Source organism: Nicotiana tabacum, chromosome 22 (genome assembly GCF_000715075.1).
Source record: "Nicotiana tabacum cultivar K326 chromosome 22, ASM71507v2, whole genome shotgun sequence".
In the NCBI taxonomy this organism is placed as follows: Eukaryota; Viridiplantae; Streptophyta; class Magnoliopsida; order Solanales; family Solanaceae; genus Nicotiana; species Nicotiana tabacum.
Genome location: NC_134101.1, coordinates 35,426,119 through 35,447,064, shown reverse-complemented (window position 1 = coordinate 35,447,064; position 20,946 = coordinate 35,426,119). Strand labels below are relative to the sequence as shown.

General features: G+C 34.3%; 1 protein-coding gene across 7 annotated transcripts; it reads left to right on the top strand.

The window, feature by feature from the left end:
• Nucleotides 1–288: 288 nt before the first annotated feature.
• On the top strand, nt 289–14,895 carry LOC107785908 (polyadenylate-binding protein-interacting protein 4). 7 transcript variants are annotated; one of them, XM_075243786.1, is made up of 16 exons: nt 289–505; nt 4,391–4,782; nt 5,463–5,653; nt 5,718–5,864; nt 6,001–6,134; nt 6,383–6,573; nt 7,995–8,172; nt 8,279–8,512; nt 8,925–9,043; nt 9,202–9,271; nt 9,385–9,418; nt 11,801–12,120; nt 12,381–12,527; nt 13,708–13,800; nt 13,906–13,968; nt 14,537–14,895. In XM_075243786.1, exons 3-16 carry the CDS (start codon nt 5,521–5,523, stop codon nt 14,564–14,566), a joined length of 1,893 nt encoding a protein of 630 aa, XP_075099887.1. In that variant the 5' UTR covers nt 289–505; nt 4,391–4,782; nt 5,463–5,520; the 3' UTR covers nt 14,567–14,895. The 7 variants fall into 7 exon arrangements, with proteins under 7 accessions (XP_075099887.1, XP_016462804.2, XP_016462800.2 ...); XM_016607318.2 differs by lacking the exon at nt 4,391–4,782 and adding an exon at nt 3,496–3,561; XM_016607314.2 differs by lacking the exon at nt 4,391–4,782 and adding an exon at nt 3,484–3,561.
• Nucleotides 14,896–20,946: the final 6,051 nt, after the last annotated feature.

Below are 20,946 nucleotides of genomic sequence, written 5' to 3'. Positions count from 1 at the left end.
AACTTATATTTACAAGAAAATAAAATAAAAAGGAATATCGTTTACACTTATATTGTCGTTTTAGTAAAATCTTAATTAGAAAAGTTATTTTAGTTTACTTATTACTAATGCTTATATTGTTTATTTTTTATTCTGTCTCCTATAAAATAATATATAAATTTTTGCATAACATAAAAATAAAATACAAATGATGTATAAACAATAGTAAATTTTGTGTTTAGTCCTGCCAGTCAGTCTTTATTGTATTTTATCTAAACATTGTAAATTGTAAATTAGTAAAACGGAAAAATACAGAAGATCTTTAGGGGGAGGCATCATAATGTACTCCGTGTAAGAGAAGAACCCATTTTTGCAATTTGGGCAATTTCAGTTTTCTCGGTGGCGGTAGACGCGGTGTGACTTCTTCAGCCTTTCCAATTCCGTTGACATAAAACGGCGTCGTTTCTAATCAAATTTAATTCTCTTTGCTAGGATCGCAACATTCTCTCTCTCCCCATCTCTCTTTGTAAGTCTCGTCTTCCTTATCTACATCTGTATTAATGGATCACCTAGTTTGGATCGCACAAGAAAATGGGTCTAGGGTTTAGAATTGAGCTCAGAAAAAAGTTGCTTTTTTTACTTCAGATTTTGTAAAGTAGCTACAAAAGCTATGATTTTCAATCGAGTAGGTAATTTTGGATTAGCTCTTATTGCGTTGATTACTTGTTTGGAAAATTGGGCGCTTTAGAGAACATTTTGTATGGATTATGCTGTTTATTCTTGCTAATTAGCTCTTATTGTTGTTGTATGTTAACTAGCAATTGTGAGCTTGTAGACTCCAGTTATCACTTGGTATGATTATGTATAGCACAGTAAAAGAAAGAAAGAAATAAAGAGCTAAAAGATACTGAATGCAGGTTGGATAGAAGACTTTAGCTTGAGTTTTCACTGAATGGAAAATAGATTCATTGGCAAGTTGGTCTGTCAATATTTTTGAAGTCGGGCTTCCCTTTTCTGGGAAGTGTTCTAAGTTCTGATCTGTATTGCACGTTCATCACTGTTCCTTTGTACTTCTATTACTTCAATATTTGACTGGAAAAGTTCATCATTTAAAAGCTTAAGAGCGATTGAGGTTTTAGTTAAGTTCATAATTGTTCCTTCACCAAGTCTCTGATCTAATGATCTTGAGCTTATCAATGAAATCCCTGCTCAATTATAGGAAGAAAGCACTCTGACCTTGAGCTTAAGTTCATTTACCTCCTCTAAATCAAGTATAGAAATGCTAATAAAGTACTGTTTCGAAAAGAAAGTATATAGATGATAGAGGTAATGTTTTTTCACAAATTTCTTAGAACAATCTGCTACGGTTTTAGTGAGTTAAACTTTTATTGCCTTGTTAATTTGAATCTCATTGGACATATATGTTATTTTTTTAAAGATGGAACATATAAGTCATTTTAGCTTAGTGTCAAGTTAAGAATGATACTTTATTCCTTTTTTCTTTTGATCAAGTAAGCAGTAATTCTATTAATACCGGGGAAAAACTCCCGTACACAAGAAGTATACAAAAGATGGAGAACCTATAAGTATAAATGGTTCTCTACAAAAGACATCCATCCTTCAATACATATAGGAACAACACTGGTGCACTAAAAAGATATTAAAGATAAACGACTATTCTTCAAACGTTCAAAATCATGCTCAATTCCTTTAAAAGATCTGCTATTTCTCTCTATCCACACCATCCACCTTAAAGCTAACCGACATGGTCCATACTAACCCAGACCATCTCAGAATCTCCTACCATAGTCATGATGCTATCTGGCAATGCAATAGAAGGTGGTCCACATCTTCTCCCAAATCTTTGCACATGACACACCTACTAACATAGGAGATCCCCCTCTTCTTCGAGTTTTTGGTAGTCAAAATCACTCCTCTAGCCACCAACTATACAAAAAAACACACCTTTCTTGGCGCCTTGAGAATCCAACTGATAATATATTCTATTTATGATAATTGATATATCAAGTTAGAAAAATGCACCCAAATATTTACCAATCCTGTAATTCTAAAGCTACTTATACATAAATACATATACGTGTGTGTGTGTGTGTGTGTATTCCGTTTGGTCTATCTTAAGCATCAGAAGTGAGGCTGGGTTTTGCTTCTGCACCCAAGGGTGTGGTCTGACCCAGCGGTCAATGAGATGAAACATTGGAGAGGGTGTTTCTGCCCATTTGCCTAAGTCTTGGGTGGCAGAGCTACCATGTGTTTGTGCTGGTGGGAGATAACATGCATTTGTGGGAATATCAATCTAAGCCAGACACCACCATTTAAAAATAAAATATGGGGGTTACAGTCTGGAACTAACACTTCTTTTGTGCTATTTTATGTGATATAATTTGGCTTTCAGGTCAAGCTAATCAAATGTTGAATTTAATGTGCTGTCGGTTGAACTTGAATAATGGAAAATTACAGTAAAAATTATTTTGAAGGTGATGATTATATTGTAAGCATTTTTGTCAAATATGGAAAGATAGTGATGAAATAAAAAGGTTTGACAGTCATAAGTCGAACTCTGCCAAATAAGTTGCCCCTTGATGCACTTACATCAACTCTCAGAGCTTTTGCAGGACATAATAGTCCTTTTCCAGATTCGTTGGTCCTTTTATTTTTTGTGTATTTTAGAGTACAAATTGCATATTGGATATAATTTGTGGAAAGCCATCTTCTTGTTTAAAGCTTTCTCTTCCAGTACATTTCTTGTATACAAGAGCTCTCCTTTTCTTTGGAAATAAATACTTAAAGTGGGGGGCGGAGGGATAACTGTTGTGTTTCGTTTTCATCTATGAATCTACAGTTTTTCTGTAATCTACTTGTGTTAGTGGAGTTTTTGTGGTTAGTTACTTAGCCCCTGGATCATATTTTTTGACATATGCAACTTCTGCTGTAGTTGGTAATTGTAATCTTGATCGCGTAAAACAAGGAAAAGGATAATCCTGTTGGTGTTTCTCTAGGATAACATACTTCTGTCAGTATCATAAGGATGTCTTGGGTCATTTCTATTAGTAGGTCAAAATTGTGCTAGTTGGTATTGAACAGTTAATTCCTTAAAGTTATGGATGCCATTCATATGGTCTCTGTGTGTATGTATGTTTAGGATGTTTCTTTGCTCGCTTCTATGTCACAATTGGATAAGATAGAAGTGACTATTTCAAGATGTTAAAAAGTTTTAGTCATTGCTTGGAATCAAAATGAAACAGCACCCAAATCTAGGTTATAGAAATGCGGGGAGGCTGATCAGTGGTTGTCGAGTACCCTTCACGAACGCGGGTTCTAGTTTGCGATCGCAATGCTTTAAAGCATTACTCTTCGCGATCGCAGTCCCGTTTTCGCGAACGCGATTCTCAAATCTAGACAGTTTTGGTATTTCACTTTTTTCACCCCAAAACCATTTAATACACGACCTAGCTTATTGGAAATGGATCTTTGACTTATTTTTAGTCTCTTGAGCAGAGAACACAAGTATTGGAGCTAGGGTTCTTGCACACACACTTGGGACTTGAAGATTTGAAGCTTTTGGTTGAGAATTTCTTACCCATTTATGTTCATTTCTTCATTTTCTTGCTTTGTATTGTATATCTAAGTGTGTAGTACTTTTTCCAACACTTGAATCTTGTTTATGGGAATATCCGTATTTAAAGTGTTGATTAAATACCTTGTTGTGCTTGTGTATTGAACGATTTCTGGTTATTATGAAGTGAGTTATTGTTTCTTTAATTATTCTTGTTCTTTAATGTTTTCAAAGGGATTATCGAACCCTAGGACTCGCCCATTTACTTCGAATTAATTTTGAGAAAGATAATTTGGGGTTTGGAAAGATTAATTAACAAGAACTTGAGGCGTTAACCCTCACTTTATAGATTCTACCTAGGGATAGGATTGAACTACTTGTAGCCATATTCGGACGTGCTTAATCTCTTAATTATTTTAGGGATAATTCAATTAGGAAGTCTTTTTAGTCTTCGGAAGAAGCTAATATAGAATTATTACCCGAGGCTAATTAACATAAACTCGCTCATATTTATAAAATCGTGAAATACATTGGATCGTTACTTTAGTCTAATTCCCAATGCATCCATGCTTGTAGCCATTGATCATTTTACTTGCTTTCTAGGTTAGTTTACTTTTTCGCAATTAGTTATAAATATTTTCTCAAACCCTTTCTAAGTGTTTGGCTTAGCATAATAAGTGATAATTCTCTTACACGCCTAATTACCTACATATTGTTCTCTGTGAGATTCGACCCTGACTCATAGTTGGGTAAATTATATTGTATGCGACCGTATCCATTTACTTTTTAGTAGTGGATTTGGACCGTGTCCTAAGTGTTTTACTTTCCTAAGCATAGAAACCACCTCCACAAGGCGACGATAATGGTCTACCCATATTCAACGGGAAAGACATCATGCGCCGCATTTGTAGCATCTTAACAACTCGTCGGTGCAAAATTGATTACAAGAACTCCACACTGTATAAGAATGAGTAAGAAAGAAATGAAGGCATAAGCTTCAATGGGATCAAATCGCACAACGAGGAATCAAGAAGGAAAGTGCTCCTAACAGCCCTGTAGCCTCTCGAAGATAAGTACAGACGTCTCTGTACCAATACGCAAGACTCTATTAGACTTGCTCATGACTCGTGGGACCTAAGTGAACCTAACGCTCTGATACCAAGCTTTCACGACCCAAAATATACTGTAGGCCTTGATGACGCCCAAAGTCACCGCTAGGCAAGACAACGGTGAACTACCAACTTAATTATTTATTTTATTATTTTTAGAACATTGGCTTTACTTTGGTTCTCATCCAATACATCTTGTGATGAACCTAAACAATGTGGTTTAAGTACTCCGAATAACATTATGTGTAGAATCCAGCAAGATTAACCTATACTTTGCTATCCATTTCTAACAAAGAATAGTGGTCATTTTTTGTTGAGGTTTTGTCTTATCGTAAATATTACATATCTCCTTAACATTTAATTCCGATACTATTAGTTATCTCTCTAAGCAGTATATGTTAGGCTGGTTGAAGTTGTCCATCTGTGAAGTTATATGAATTCATTTCAAAAACTCTCTATTAGTCGTAAGAGAAATTAAGGGTCTGCATCTATTAACATGTAATTCTCACCTTGCATTGCAGAGGACACTGCCTTCTATTTTACTTTGAATCTTGTTAATCTCAGTTCAACAAAGTGCATTTACGCCTAGCTATTGTTCAAAAGATGCAATATTTTTGCATTCTATACTTCTTGTTTCTGGTTTGTTGGTAACAGCTGCTGGAAGATTCAGGTCTTGATTGTCGCCTTGGTGTGTACTGTGCAGTTTTGTACTTTGCCAAGATTGCAAAAAAAGATGCTTCTTTTACATTTCCATCTTTGCAGTAAGGGTTATTTGTTTATAGGAGTGTTGTCTTCTGCAGTGTATAGACTGAACCCGAGCTGAACTGCATCTCACCTATAAACACATTTTTGAGGACGATGCAGCAGCCTGTGCAGCCAAGGCCTTCTGCCAATGGATATGGCCGTCGTAAAGTTGAAAAAGAAATGGGTACTAGGTTGGAGAGTGAAGTTCAATCTGGAAAAACTACTTCCCGTCAATTTGCTGGTGTAGGTGAGAACCGCTGACTTAGAATTATCCATGATTTCTTCCCTAGGTCTAACTCCAAGTGTTCCAGGTAAAGGGGGAGCATATCAAAGCCCGTCACGTGATCGACTAATTTATTTAACTACTTGTCTTGTTGGACATCAAGTGGAAGTACAAGTGCTGGACGGATCTGTGTTTTCTGGGATACTTCATGCAGCAAACACTGAAAAAGATTCTGGTATGTTAGAATTAGAAAAATTAAATTAGACTGCAGTATTTTCTTTGGGGTATTAATTAAAGACTCAAAACATTGTTTGACATATTTTTAACTATTTTATATTAAACATCAGCTTTTTTACCTTCACCTGGCACAGGTATTATTCTGAAAATGGCCCATTTGATAAAAGATTGTACAGAGGGAATGAAGAGTACTTCTGAAACTTTTAGCAAGCCTCCATCAAAGACTCTAATAATCCCGGGTAAAGAGTTTGTGCAAGTTACAGCAAAGGTTTGTATGCAACTACTATAATTCTTTCTGGCAATTACTTTATGCACCGTCAACAAAAACAATTCTTTAAATAATCAACCAAACAAATCAGGCCACATTATATGACGGTGATGGTCTTTTCATGGAAGACCTTTATATATCATTTCTAATTAATTTTTGACTCAGATTGTTGTCACTTTTTATCATCTCTTTTTAAACTGGTACAGTAGATTTAATTATACTGATGATGCTCTATTGCTTTGGAGTAGGGTGTGCCTGTAACTTTAGATGGCTTCAGAACAGAATTCATGCTGGAAAAGCAGCAGGAACTTTTGACAGATTCATGCATTTCACAATCTCGGCATAATGAGGTAGCGCGGCAGTTGGAACGCTGGGTACCTGATGATGATGCTCCTGAATGTCCTGAACTAGAAAATATATTTGACGGCCATTGGAATAGGTTGTTAGCTCACATCATTTCCTTTGATTGTTCGTGGATTTATTTATTAGCTATTTGTAGTTCTCTATACAATAGTTAATTTGATAGTATCTCAAAGTAGTTAACCTGCGACTTATGAGCTATGATGAAATTAATAGCAAAAAATTGAGCATGTATTATCAACTTCTTATAGAATTATCCTGTGCTCTTGTGGAAACTGAGTATAAATGTGGTTAAAAGAAAAGAACTCTCTGCATACTTCTAGTGGGATGGTTATGTTGATTGTTCTTGAGCATCATATTCATATAGGCCCACAATATCTGGCATCCATGCAGATTTAGTCGAAAGTTGGACAGAATGGAACGGAAAGATCCGTATAGGTGACACACGCTAGCAGGATTAAGGCTTGGTCTTGGTGTTATGCTTACATTAGGTCCAGTGCTTTTAAGAGTCTTTTTAGTGATTTAGTCCACTTAGATATGCTTGTTAGTAGGAAATATAAATTCTAGCATAGAGAACCCCAAATTTTTGAATGTTCGAATGAAATGGGTCTAAATAGAGCAAATGGATAGTGAGAATTCATATTCCAATTATTCCATTTGTGGGATTGGGGCGTAATTGTATTTTCTTGGTCCCGTCCCTCATTCTTACTTCTTACATCATTTGTCTCACTGCTTCTCTTTCTATCTGGCTCTATGTCATTTTCCTATCCGGAACATATTCCTCCTTTGTCGTTGAAGTGTTGTTTGTGCAATTTCTCCTTATAGACATCCCTTTTTCTCTAAAGCTAAGTAAATATGAATTCATTTATGCTGAACTAAGACATTGGGTTGGACTGCGCCAAACGTTAGCACTGGAAAGGTTCTTATGGTTTAATTGTTATTTTGTTTCTGAATCATATTTCAAGTCACTTCAACTGTTTTTGGAGCAGAGTATTTCTTGGTGGAAAGGGTTAATCCCTCCTGTAGCTCTTTTTTTATATCCCTCCTGTCTACATCACACCCTTGCGGTGCGGCCCTTCCTCGGACCTTGCGTGAATGCGGGATGCTTTGTGCACCGGGCTGCACTTATGTGGGTAATCAGTAATCACCAAAAGGAGGAAAAAGATGTCTTTCCCTGGTCTAAAGATCTTGTCTACTTGTTGTAGCAGATTGTTGCATGTTAATTCAGGAGGAGTGCCCCTTTCTTGTACGATACAAAATAAATTTCACTCAATTACATTACCAGTGTCCCTTTGTGTTCTATATGATGAAAGATGAATGCATAGAATGGTCTGCTTGATTTATTCTGTCTCCAACTTATTAGTAACACATGGTCTATTAGACTCTCTTTGTCCAATGTTATTACCTAATTGTAAAATTTGCATGTCTAGACAAGCCATCTTCCGATGATTTTTGTAGTTGCTTCAACTCATACACATTTACAATGTGTGTGTTTGTTAGGGGCTGGGATCAATTTGAAGCCAATGAAACACTGTTTGGAGTAAAAAGCACATTTAATGAGGAACTTTATACGACAAAGCTTGAGAAAGGTCCTCTGATGAGTGAGTTGGAAAAAGAAGCTCTAAGAATAGCTAGAGAAATTGAGGGTGAGGATACACGTGATCTTCATCTAGCAGAGGTGGGATAATTGCTTTCTTTTAATTGGAACCCTTGGTTTCTTAGAGATCTTTCCCTGATTCTTCCATTCTAATTGAGTTGCATTTTTTGGAATTTCCTCTTCATAGGAGAGAGGGATTCAACTTCATGGGAACCTAGAAGTTGATGAGGAAACCAGGTTTTCTGCAGTTGTTAGAGAGGTTGATGATAGCGGTTATGACGACTGTGAGGACATATTATTGGATTCACGTAATGACGAAACATTTCAAGGTGTATCTAGTACTATGGGCAAGTTATCTACTGACAAGAGCAGTAGGAAAATTAGTGATGGTGCACAAGTGTCATCAGGATCTTCCTCCATGGTATAAGTTTGTTCAAATACATTCATTATTCTATGGGAAAATTGTTCATATGTGGTACTGGGGCTTTTTTCCTTCTATGGGTGTATTTTGGGTTCTGTTCGTGTAACTTGTAATTTCTTATTATGAAATCCAAGGCACTAACTTATGATATGGATGACAAAAGAAGTCTATCGTCATACTTCTGCTAGTCAAATATCTCTAGCTAGTTAGAAAATATTCATTGGTTAGTTAAAGTCTACTAGTGCTGGTGAATATGAGAATTATCCATGTATTAGACCAAGCACTTTCAGAGTGAGTTATGTGGTTTAAGAGCCTATAAATGATACCTTTGCTTCTATGTACTTGATTATAGTTTGACATAAGTCTAATTATATGACGTCTTCTAGTATTTCTGTGCCTATCTTGTCTGAAGGATGAAGTGCAATCTTCCCAGTTAAGTACCAGCAGGGATCTCTATCAGACTTGTTATGATGATCATGCTAAACAGTCATCGGCTGAAATTGTTCCTAAAGGTGCCTCTATCTTAAACAGGTTTGCTATTAATCATTCCTTTCTGCCATGGTGATTCTTTTTATCCCCTTAGGCTGTGAAGTCTATATTCTGGTATCATGACTGCTATTGTTTTAATAGATAAATAGCCTTGTTAATGATCTCATTTATCATCTCTCTAACTGAAATTATCTTTTTAGGGGACTCAAAGCCCTGTTTAGTGAGCATGCTGGGGCAAATTGCAATAACGAGGATAAAAGAAATCAAATGGTTAGCTAATCTCTGACTAACATAATGCTTATTGCTTTCATTTTACTTATTAATGTTCGTCTTCTTTTGCTTGGAAATTTTTTCTTATGGTTGGTGTTCGTTGTTTCATGTAGATAACTGAAGAAGCTCAAATGTCATTACCGGAAGGTGAGCATGTCTTCTGCTGCTGGAGTAGTATCATTTTTCATGCCAACTCATGTGAATGGAATTTTTTAATTATCTCCCTTACATTGAATAGTGGAATCTTCTCCAACAATATTTGCATTTTTCATTTATTTTGGCTAATTTATCTCTGTAATATGTGGGGCTTTTGCCTTGTTTCACGTATTATTTGCATTATCATCAGTACTATAAAGAGCAAAAAATATTTGGAATAACAGTTTTTTTTGGTGGGGTGGGGAGGGGAGGGGGGAGGGAGAGGGGGTGTTATAAAGATGCTATTTTCTTTTGCAATTGGATGTATCAATTCATCTTTGTGTACTTCTAATTCAGGGCTGGATTGAATACTCCAACGGCCTCTTTAACACCCTCATACTAGAATTTCTAAAAATATTGATGTGTCAAACAGGTGATGGCACAATTAGTTCCTCGTCAATTGACCTCCAGTAACTTTTTAGATATTAACGTATGGTATTCCAAGATGCTAAAATATACTCAGGCATAAAAGCAAGCAGCTACATAATTGCAAGTGAAGGAACCAGAACTTTTAGCTTTTAAAAGAAATGGGTTAGAAAATTTTACGATAAAACTTTCTCAAAATGGTAATCTGTGGCAAAGCGACAATGGAGGCTTTTTTATTAAGGGAAAAAATGGAGGTTATCTTTTGCAATTAAAATGCAAGTTTTGCAACAGAATTAGTGAAGTTACCTTTAATAATGATACATACCTTAAGATGTTAAAGGTACATTTAGGCATAAAAGAAAGTAACCAGTTGTACACAAAGAAAAGCGAAATTTGACCTGTTAAAAGAAAGAACAGAGATCTTTAATAATTGAACTTTCTTGAAATGGTAACTTGTGCAAGGAAACAGGTTATTTGTGCGTTTGGAATTCTGTAGAAGTGTGAAATACCAGTAAAACATGATGCATATTGCATACCTTGCTCTTGTAAAACTGTAAGCTTTTGGATCCACCTGATAAATTCTGGCTGTCGCAATGGCTCATTATCAAGTTTCAAGCCCCTAATTCAAAATGCAAAATGTACACTATATATATAGGTGGAGGTTACTGACTGAAATTGTTACCAAATCTTTCTTGTTTTTTTTTGAGGGGGGTTGGGGTTTGGGGATAAAGTAGCATTGTTATGGGCTTTCATTTTTTTTATTTACTATCTACAATTTATCTAGTTAGTTAATTTCAAGTTTTGACCTTTTGTGTGCTGATGGTTAAATTGCTTCATCGAACTTGATCTATTGCTCTCTCTATGCAGTTGACCAAGAATAATTAGGTTATCCTATTAATGTGCTTTTTAATGGAAAATGTAAAAGTGGTAACACCGAATTAGCTTTTTGTTATTTTGTATTGAGTAAACATTGGCAGATCTGATTTTGTGCTAAGTTCTATTCCAAATTTGTGTTCATTATTGTAGCTTGCTAATTAATCTCTTCAGTTTCTTGCTCGAAATAGCCAGTGTTATCAAAAGCGCGCTTAAGCCCTAAAGCGAGGGTCAAAACATGTCGAGCGCTACGCCTAGCTTAACGGGCGCTTCCGTGTTGTCATCAAGGCTCTAAGGCATACTTTTCCTTGCTAACGAGCGTAATATTGAAGAGGCGACACTAAACAATTAATATTTCACTTTATCGTAAATTTTCTTCAATTTCTTTGTCCATATATTTGGTATTCATGCTTATAGATATTAGTCATGTACTACACATACATATTTGTAGTTTTTCTCTGTTTGTGCCTTTCTTCATTAAAGCCCACGCTTTATTTGCGCTTCGCGCTTAAAGCCCCAACAGACCTTAGAGTTTTTTTGCGCTTTTCGCCTTTGATAACACTGGAAATAGCATTCCCTGGTCATTTTTGTTCTTAAAACTTAGTAGGATAATAGTTGTTATCTTGAAGAACGAACTGTATCTGCCCTAAGACTGTTGAGGATGTGCCTTGATGCTTCACTTAGAACAAAATAGCTGTGTCTATGTTCTGTCTGTTTCCTATGAAGCATGGTTCTAGGTAGCCTTTTCACAGATCTGATCTTCCACGTAGATGAAATGCTAATTGAGCATCAAAGCACGCCCAAAGATACAATCTAGGTTTAACTTTGGTAACATTCACGTATATTGGTGTTCGTGCAATCAAATGATATAGGGTCCCTCAGAGATCCCTGTTAATGGTAAAATTTTAGGTTGATTAGGTTTTGCCTCACAACTCTCTAGTCTTGAAAATTGAGATTGAATTTGTGACTGAGGAACAAGATCTCTCATGCTTGTGCAAGAACAGTTGCTTGTGCCTTTGACAGTGCAAATTCAGCTATGTCAAAATGTCTGTTTCCCAACTTCCATTCTTGTTGATGTTAGGTTAACTCGTGCAGATTCAAAGTCTTCTTCAAGAATAAAGATGGATACCTCTGATAGGGGTAGATTGTCTTCAGACATCTCCGCATCGTGTGTTCATCCAGAGCGCCAGGATAAGATCCCAAGTTCTTCTAGAGAGAAGTTGGAGGGTGTGGTGTCTTCCAAGATTCAGGGGACTGCACAATCTGCTAATTCTCGTGTGCGACCTAGTAGTTCTGTTCTATCCACTTCTGATGAAACAGGTGCTGCCTCAACGTCAGCTGACAATGGATTATCACGAACCTCTTCTATAAATTCATTTTCGTTAGAAAAATCCACATTGAATCCACATGCTAAGGTAAGGACATTTTCTTAATATTTCTTTCCTCACAAGGTAGGGGTAAGGTCTGCGTACACACTACCCTACCCAGACCCCACAGTGTGGGATATTACTGGGTATGCTGTTGTTGTTGTTCTTTGTTCAACAAAATGACAACAACTATCATCATGCAATAATTTCCATAGTTCAATTGGAGTTATGCTGTTTAATTTTTGTCCCTTCCTTTAGCTAAACATCTACACGTTTATCTATTCTGCTTCTGTTGTATATTTTGTCAGGAATTTAAACTAAATCCTAATGCAAAGAGTTTCACCCCATCTCAATCACCTTTGAGACCTGCTTCGCCGGTGTCTGATAATTCCTTCTACTATCCAGCTGGTGTGACGACTGTCCCGCACATGCATGGCATGCCTGTTGGCATTGGAGTAAGTGATGCTTGTATAGTTTACTGTCAAGTGTTAATATAATGCCAAATTTGTTGAGACGCAAAATTTTTGTATGAATCTTATCTGGTATGCCTTTGCAAGTTAAAGCATGGTCGACTCTGTAGAGTCTGTATTACCATGTTATGTCTAGATATGTACTTATGTACTGTTCATCAGCGCTAGTTTGACTCGGTTATTTGGCTTATGCTGGTGGAAATATTATATATTTGGTCTAGTAACCTATTATTCCCTGGATCTCTGGTATTACTGGTATTATTTGCTTCCATTGTCTTATTACCTTGTTGCTATTGTTTCTCTATTGCTTCATTTTTACTGTTTTTGAGCCGAGGGTCTTTCGGAAACAGCCTCTCTACCTTCATAAGGTAGGAGTAAGGTCTGCGTACACACTACCCTACCCAGACCCCACTTGTGGGATTTCACTGGGCTTGTTGTTGTTGTTGTTGTTGGTCTAGTAACCTATTATGTAAAATCTGCAAGTGAATTTTCCTAAGAATGGTCATTTACATGAGTGGAGTAAATTAAGGATTCTTTGTCATTCGTAAAATAACACTTCTGTGATTGTTTACCCTTTGTTCTCATCTTCATGGTGTAACTGGAACTCCATTTGCTCTTGTAGTCAATTCTGGTAAAATATTGTACTTCTCTTGTCGTTTATAACTGGTGCTGTGTGTTCTTCGAGAATATTCATGCTTTTGATTTTGTGTCATCCTCTATTTTCTGGTATTACTGTTAAGCTCGGTTTGCCGTATGATCTGCCTATAGTTTAAAGAAACAAATAAGCAGGGAACTTGTTCTGTATGTGTCGTTACTATATTCTTTTCCATTTTCCTCCAAAGTACTCCTATTGTTCCTGTGGTAATAAGAGATGCAATGCTATAGAAGTTTAATCTTCATGGTCTTATGCTCCTCTTTCTCTTTGAACTACAACTTATGGAGTAATTTTAAGAAGCTGAAATTGCTTGTAACTGCTCTACTATTTTCATATTGTTAGAAGATAGCCGGTGAAGTTCACAAATCTTTTGAAACTGCTGTCACATTTTTGTGAAATATTTTTTCCCGTACTTTTGGGTGTTTCAACTAAAGATATGCTATTACTTGTTTTCCCCGTTCCACATTTTAATGCATTACTGAAAGTTTGCTAATCATGTATGCGTTGCAGGTTGGTGCATCATTTTCTGCACATCAGCCTGTTATATTTAATCCTCAGGCGACTCCTGTACCACAACCGTATTTTCATCCAAATGGACCACAGGTTCGTTAGTTTTTGGGTTATTATCGTATCTGCTTACTGATTCTTCTGCCATTATATTTGAAGTGCGTTTGAAAATGTGTCAACATTCTAATCTTCTTGATGCAGTATGGACAGCAGATGATGATTGGTCACCCTCGGCAAGTTGTCTATATGCCGAATTACCCCACTGTAAGAAATATTTTGTCATTTTACATTTATCTTTGTTGATCTTTACCAGTTTCGCTATTCTTCCCATTATTTTCAGCATTGATATAAGTTCAAGTTGTGGGGAAAGCTTGCTGGATAAAGACCATAATTGTCCGGTAACACCAAAATAATGATTATTTTTACATGACAGCCCAAAGCTGTGGTCCGGTCTGTTGGCTGCTTCCTACATCAATCATACTTCATTTCTGATTAATGTGCTTGTACAATTGATTGCTTAATCTTATATTTGGCCAAATAACCCCTTTTGTGCATAATTAGACGGAGTACTTGAGAGTTGAGTTTTCTAATTGTATGAGAAATCTTTCTTGTTTCTAGCGAGAGCCAGAGCTCAATGTTTATTCATCCTGTCATGCATAATCTCTCTCTGTATTAAGTCTCAGTAGGTCATATAACAAACTAGTGGAACCTTAACTCTCTCTCTCTCTCTCTCTCTCTCTCTCTCTCTCTCTCTCTCTCTCTCTCTGGTAGTGAGTAAAAAAACCAATGGACAGTGGCTCAAACTGACTGTTGCTTTATTGATACATGACAGGAAATGCCGTTTAAGGGAAGAGAGTATTAACCAGTTTGCTAACAATATCGCGTGGTGGGTTGACCCAATTTGCTGATGTAGAAAATAATTTCTGACGCTAGATGTTGTGGACCATTTATTGGTGAACGAGGTTCAGCTGGTTGATGAAGGTCTCCAAATGGTTTGATTAGAGCTCTTCCTTGTAGTGGAATTTCACCGACTCATAATCACAGATTTGTAAGCTTTCAGATTTACAGTCTCTCATGGAGTTTATTTACCGAGGTGTTACTTTGGTATATTTCATATTTCTTCTCTTTGATCTGTATTCCTGATAATGTTTGTTGTTCTGTTATTTCAATACTATTTAGTGGACTTTTAGCTACTTATTGGTGGAAAAATAAACGAAGAAAGACGTGAAGAAGAGTCGACTTACACTGTGTGTTAAAGTTTAGTTTCATTTTCGTGGAAAATATACTCAAAAAGGAAGTTAATGCAAACTGATGAGACGCCCTCAAACTAACAGTTGGGCAAGTTTAATAACCTAGTCGAAGAAAAGCTTTAATTGCTAGGAGTATTATCTAATACACCCTTCGAGTTATCTCAGCGCATTTTTTGGAATTCTTTACTCATTTTCTTGGTCGAAGTGAATGCTGTTGGAAATTTAGATAGCTAAAAGAGTTGGTCCAAATCATCGGTCGAAATTCCTTAATGTTCTCTTGTAAACGAAAGGAACACATTATCAGTTCTTATGGTAAACCGCTATATAGCGCAACTTAAAATTAGGTAACTCATCTGCTTACAGGTAATAGTAGAATACAGTGCAATGTTCTACAAGACGAAAACGTTGGTTGCCTTGAGTTCCAATGGCTTTTCAATTTCAGGAAAGTCGACATTAAATTAAATGCACGATATTTCTTACGTCCTTGTATGAAGTTTTAAGAATTTACCATAAATAGGTTACGCAAAGATCCATTGGAGTTTCAAACATTAGGATAAAACATTGCCGTATGGTTGGGAAGAGTAATCGCCGCATAAAATTCAATATTGTACTAGTGTTAGAACCCGCGGATAATTTGACAAAATATTAATCTTATAAAATTATGATCTAATATATCATATTATTTTAATAAATATTAGTTATTATTTTATTATTTAATATAGTGTACATAAATATAATAAAATCTATACAAAATCAAAGGATACAAAGCACTATAGTAATAAAAAAATTTGATTATTCCTTGTTTATTCTTTATTAAATTAGCAAGTACTTAGTACTATACATTTACTAATTTGACTTTTTATTAACTTGTCAATTGGCTTAATATTTTTATATCACTTCTGTTTTAATAGAACATAAGGAAATATTTTTTTATACTTATGTTATAATATTCAAAATTATTCAATTTTCTAAATTTATCAGTAATTTTAATGAGTGTTATTTATTTATTAATTAAAAATATAAATATTATAAAATTATCTTTATCCATCTCTTTTCGTACATTCTTTTCTAATATAATATTTGATTAGTATTCTCATTTTATATTTTACTGAAATTTTCTTATTATGGAAATATTATTTTTATACTTATGTTATATTGTTCAAAGTTCTTCAATTTTCTAAATTTATCAATAATTTTATTGAGTGTTATTTATTTATATTTTATTTATTAATTAAAAATATAAATATTATAAAATTATCTTTATCCCTCTCTTTTCATACATTTTTTTCTACTATAATATTTGATTAGTTTTCTCATTTTATATTTTACTAAAAATTTAAATAAATATAATTTTTTCCTAAATTATAATTTTTAATTCATCAAAAGTATAAAGAGATAAGCCTTTTATTATTTTTATAAAAAACCTACTAATATTTTTAATAATTAATAATTTATGTTTTATATATAATATATTATCTTATGTATAATATCCTAATAGTTTTTTTATATTTTTATATTTTTTATTATGAAATTATGAGTTCTATTTATTAAATAAATCTTCCTACATGAGAAATTTAAGTTGTTTTTAGTATTCTTTCTTTATGACTATTTATTTATTATGACTTTAGTTATGTGTATATGTACGACTTTTCTCATAATAATTCTAACTATATATATATATATATATACACACACACACACACACACACACACACACACACACACACTACTATATTAGGAAGAAATTACTCTCCAAATTGAATTGATAGTTTTTTATTTTTTGTTATTTTTGTTTTTTATTGTAAAATAGTTTTAAAACTCCAACTTGAAACTACTCTCCAATTTGAATGAGTAGTTTATTTTTTTATATTTTTTTTTTATAGATAAATTATAATCTTTTGCTTCTCCTATTCTATATAGATAGATTTGAATGAGTAGTTTATTTTTTATATATATATATATATATATATATATATATATATATATATATATATATATATATATATATATATATATTTTTTTATATCTATATTTATTAATTCAAAATTTAAAATTCAAAAAAAAAATTAGTTAGAAAGGTAGTTTATTTTGTCTTAACAATGCCACTTGGCTTTTTGTGGTTATACCACTTGTCTTAATATAGTGCTTTTGCTTCTCCTATTCTATATAGATAATTTCTTATGAAAAATCTTTGTTTTCATTTATTCTTTTCACATAAAATTTAGCACTATTCCATATAATATTTGGGTCTAATTTTCTTTTGTGCATAACTAATACCCGTATAAGTGTTATATAGAAATTTATGTACTCCCTCCGTTCACTTTTAGTTGTTCACTATGGACTTTGCACACCCTTTAAGAAATAATAAATGATGTGTATAATTTACCATGATACCCATATTAATTGATGCATATTGTTAATGGATTTGAGAAAATGATTTGAAATGAGTAATTAATACTGTGGGTATAACAGAAAAAAAAATTGTCTTCTTCTCTTGATATGCTAAAAGTGACAAGTAAAAATAAAAATCTATTTTTAGAATACCGGACAAGTAAAAATGGACGGAGAGAATATTATTTTACAAGGCTAAAATGTGAAATAAGAATGGGAGGATCAATAATACATGTATTAAAACCACTAAATGACAAAAATAGCCCTTCATCATAGTAATCAATATTTTATTTTGTTAAAAAGTAAAAAAAACATATTTTGAAATAGATACTGTATAATGATTCTTAATAAAACAAGTCAAACCTCCAATAACAAAAATTCCTACATTACAATTGATGCATTACTAATTCCTATATTACAAGTCATACGTTACTGATTCCCATAATACAATATTATTAATCCCACATAACTTGCTTCTAATCTAAACGACCGCTAAATTCATAACAATGACTCATTGTTTAGCAAAAAAGAATTAAATAAGTGAATGTCAATAGTGACCAATAAAGATGAATGTTAAAAACAAGACAACACACAATAAATTAAAAATGAATTCTTTTTTTTTTCTCTCTTACACTAAAAGGTTAACAATCTTATCAAAATAAGAGTTTAATTTGTTAGTAGATCGGAAATAAAAACTTGTTTTGTTGAGGCATTTCTCCAGGTATACCCACCTGTGCGCCTCCTAATTCCGTGAAGTTCTTGGAGCATGTGCGATTTTTTCAAGATTCTCCTTATTCTTTATTTTATGTTAAAAAAACTTTTAATTAATTGTAGAGTGAAATTAACCAAAAATTGTTATAAATATATTATATTATGGATGTTCATTTACTCCGTTGTAAATAAGCTTCCTGAAGAAGTTTATCCATATGAGAGTCCGCCGTAAATATGTTTATCTATTTAGTACTCTATTGGAAATAAGCCTCCTGAAGAAGCTTATCATTTTGGTACTCCGTTATGGATAAACATAACCTCCGATAGAAGATTATCTATATCTGGTACAGTAGCAGCTTGCAATAACAGCTTAGAAGCAGCTTACACAGCAGCTTGCAGTAGCAGCTTACGCAACAACTTCCTTTCTTCTATAAATAGAGGAGTTTTTATTCATTATGTACAGAAGATTGAAATTTGAATAATATATCAGTTTCTCTCTATACTTGTCTTTACTTTACAGTCCTTATTTTATAACATGTTATCAGCACGAGACTCTGCCATCTCGAGCAAATACTTTAAAAGTATCAGAGAATATGGATAATTCTCAAATTATGTTTGGATCAAAGACCAATCATGAAGATATTTGTGTAATTGATAGCGGAACAATTCATGCCATATTGATCAAAAATACTTTTCTTATTTGCATAAGAAAAAAGTAAATGTTTCAACAATTTCTGGTAATATAAGTTTGATTGAAGGCTCTGGAAGAGCCATTATATTTCTGTCTAAGGGAACAAAACTTATAATAGACAATGCATTATTCTCCTCCAAGTCCCGAAGAAACTTGTTGAGTTTTATAGATATCCGCCGAAATGGGTATCATATTGAGACGACTGATAAAATGAATATGGAATATCTTTGTATTACAAAGAATGTTTCTAGCCAGAAGTACATTGTAGAAAAGTTACCAACTTTATCTTTTGGCTTATACTATTCAAAGATTAGTACAGTTGAAGCACACTCTATCGTAACCGAGAAGTTTACTGATTCAAATATTTTGGTGCTTTGGCATGGCTGTTTGGGCCATCCTGGATCAATAATGATGAGACGAATTACTGAAAATTCGAGTGGGTATCCATTAAAGAACTTGAAGATTCTTACAAATACTGAATTTTCTTATGATGCTTGTTATCAAGGCAAAATAATCACTAGACAATCACCAATGAAGGTTGGCATTGAATCCCCTGCCTTTTTAGAACGTATACATGGGGATATATGTGGACCTATTCACCTACCAAGTGGGTTGTTTAGATATTTTATGGTCCTAATAGATGCATCTTCAAGATGGTCTCATGTGTGCCTACTATCATCTCGCAATCTAGCGTTTGCAAAGCTATTAGCCCAAATAATTCGATTAAGGGCACAATTCTCAGATTATCCTATAAAGGCCATTCGCCTTGATAATGCTGGAGAATTCTCATCTCAAGTTTTTGATGATTATTGTCTATCAGTTGGGATAAAAGTTGAACATCTTGTAGCTTATGTTCATACTCAAAATGGCCTTGCAGAGTCATTTATTAAACGCCTGCAATTGATAGCAAGACCACTACTTATGAAAACAAAATTGCCCACTACTGTTTGGGGCCATGCTATCTTGCATGCAACATCACTTATCCGTCTCAGACCGACACATTATAATAAATATTCTCCGTCACAATTAGTTTTTGGTCATGAACCAAATATTGCTCATTTACGAATTTTTGGATGTGCTGTATATGTGCCAGTAACACCACCACAACGCAGTAAGATGGGCCCCCTAAAGAAGGTTAGGAATATATATTGGGTTTGAATCACCCTCTATTATTCGCTATCTTGAACCATTGACAGAAGATTTATTTAATGCTCGATTTACAGATTGTCGATTTGATGAAATAAATTTTCCACAATTAGGGGGAGAGAAAAAGGAAATCAAAAGAGAAATTGTGTGAAAAGTTTTATCATTATCTCACTTTGATCCACGTACCCCTATATGTAATCAAGAGGTCCAGAAGATCATCTATTTACAAAATATAGCAAATCAAATGCCAGACGCATTTACTGATTTGAAAAGGATAACTAAGTCGCATATCCCTGCAGAGAATGTACCTATCCGAATTGATGTCCCAACAGGACTATCTACTAGCATGAAAGCTAGTGAACCTAAAGCACGCCTGAAGCGTGGTAGACCTTTGGGTTCTAAGGATCGAAATCCTAAAAAAAGAAAATCGACAAATGATCAAAATAATATTATGAAGGGATCTCCTGAAGAGACCCAAGATCTGATTAGTTCTGAAATTCCTGAATAAATCAATGAACTCGAGACTCAAGTGAGTGAGGAACTTTTAATAAGTTCTACTGGTGATGGAATTAATTTAAATTGATGTGAAATAGTGGTGGATAATATTTTTGCATATAATGTTGCACTTAATATTATGCAAGATAGTGAGAATCCTGAACCCAGATCTGTCGAAGAATGTCGACAAAGATCTAATTGGCCAAAATGGCAAGAACCAATTCAATCGGAATTGAAGTCACTTGCTAATAGAGAGGTCTTTGGACCAGTAGTACAAACACCTGCTGGTATAAAATCAGTTGGTCATAAATGAATTTTTGTGCGAAAAAGGAATGATAAAAATGAAGTTGAAAGATACAAGGCTCGCCTTGTTGCACAAGGATTCTCACAACGACCTGGAGTTGAATATGAAGAAACATATTCACCCATTATGGATGCCATAATATTTCGATATCTCATCAGTTTATCCTTACATGAAAGGCTTGAAATACATCTAATGGATGTGGTTACAACTTATCTGTACGGGTCACTTGATAATGAGATTTACATGAAAATCCC

Excerpts from the sequence above, each read along its gene's own strand:
- LOC107785908 (XM_075243786.1), top strand. The coding sequence starts at position 5,521 with ATGCAGCAGCCTGTGCAGCCAAGGCCTTCTGCCAATGGATATGGCCGT. Across the intron at positions 9,044-9,201 it reads GGTGCCTCTATCTTAAACAG|GGGACTCAAAGCCCTGTTTA; the intron begins GTTTGCTATTAA and ends TTATCTTTTTAG. Across the intron at positions 12,528-13,707 it reads GCATGCCTGTTGGCATTGGA|GTTGGTGCATCATTTTCTGC; the intron begins GTAAGTGATGCT and ends TATGCGTTGCAG.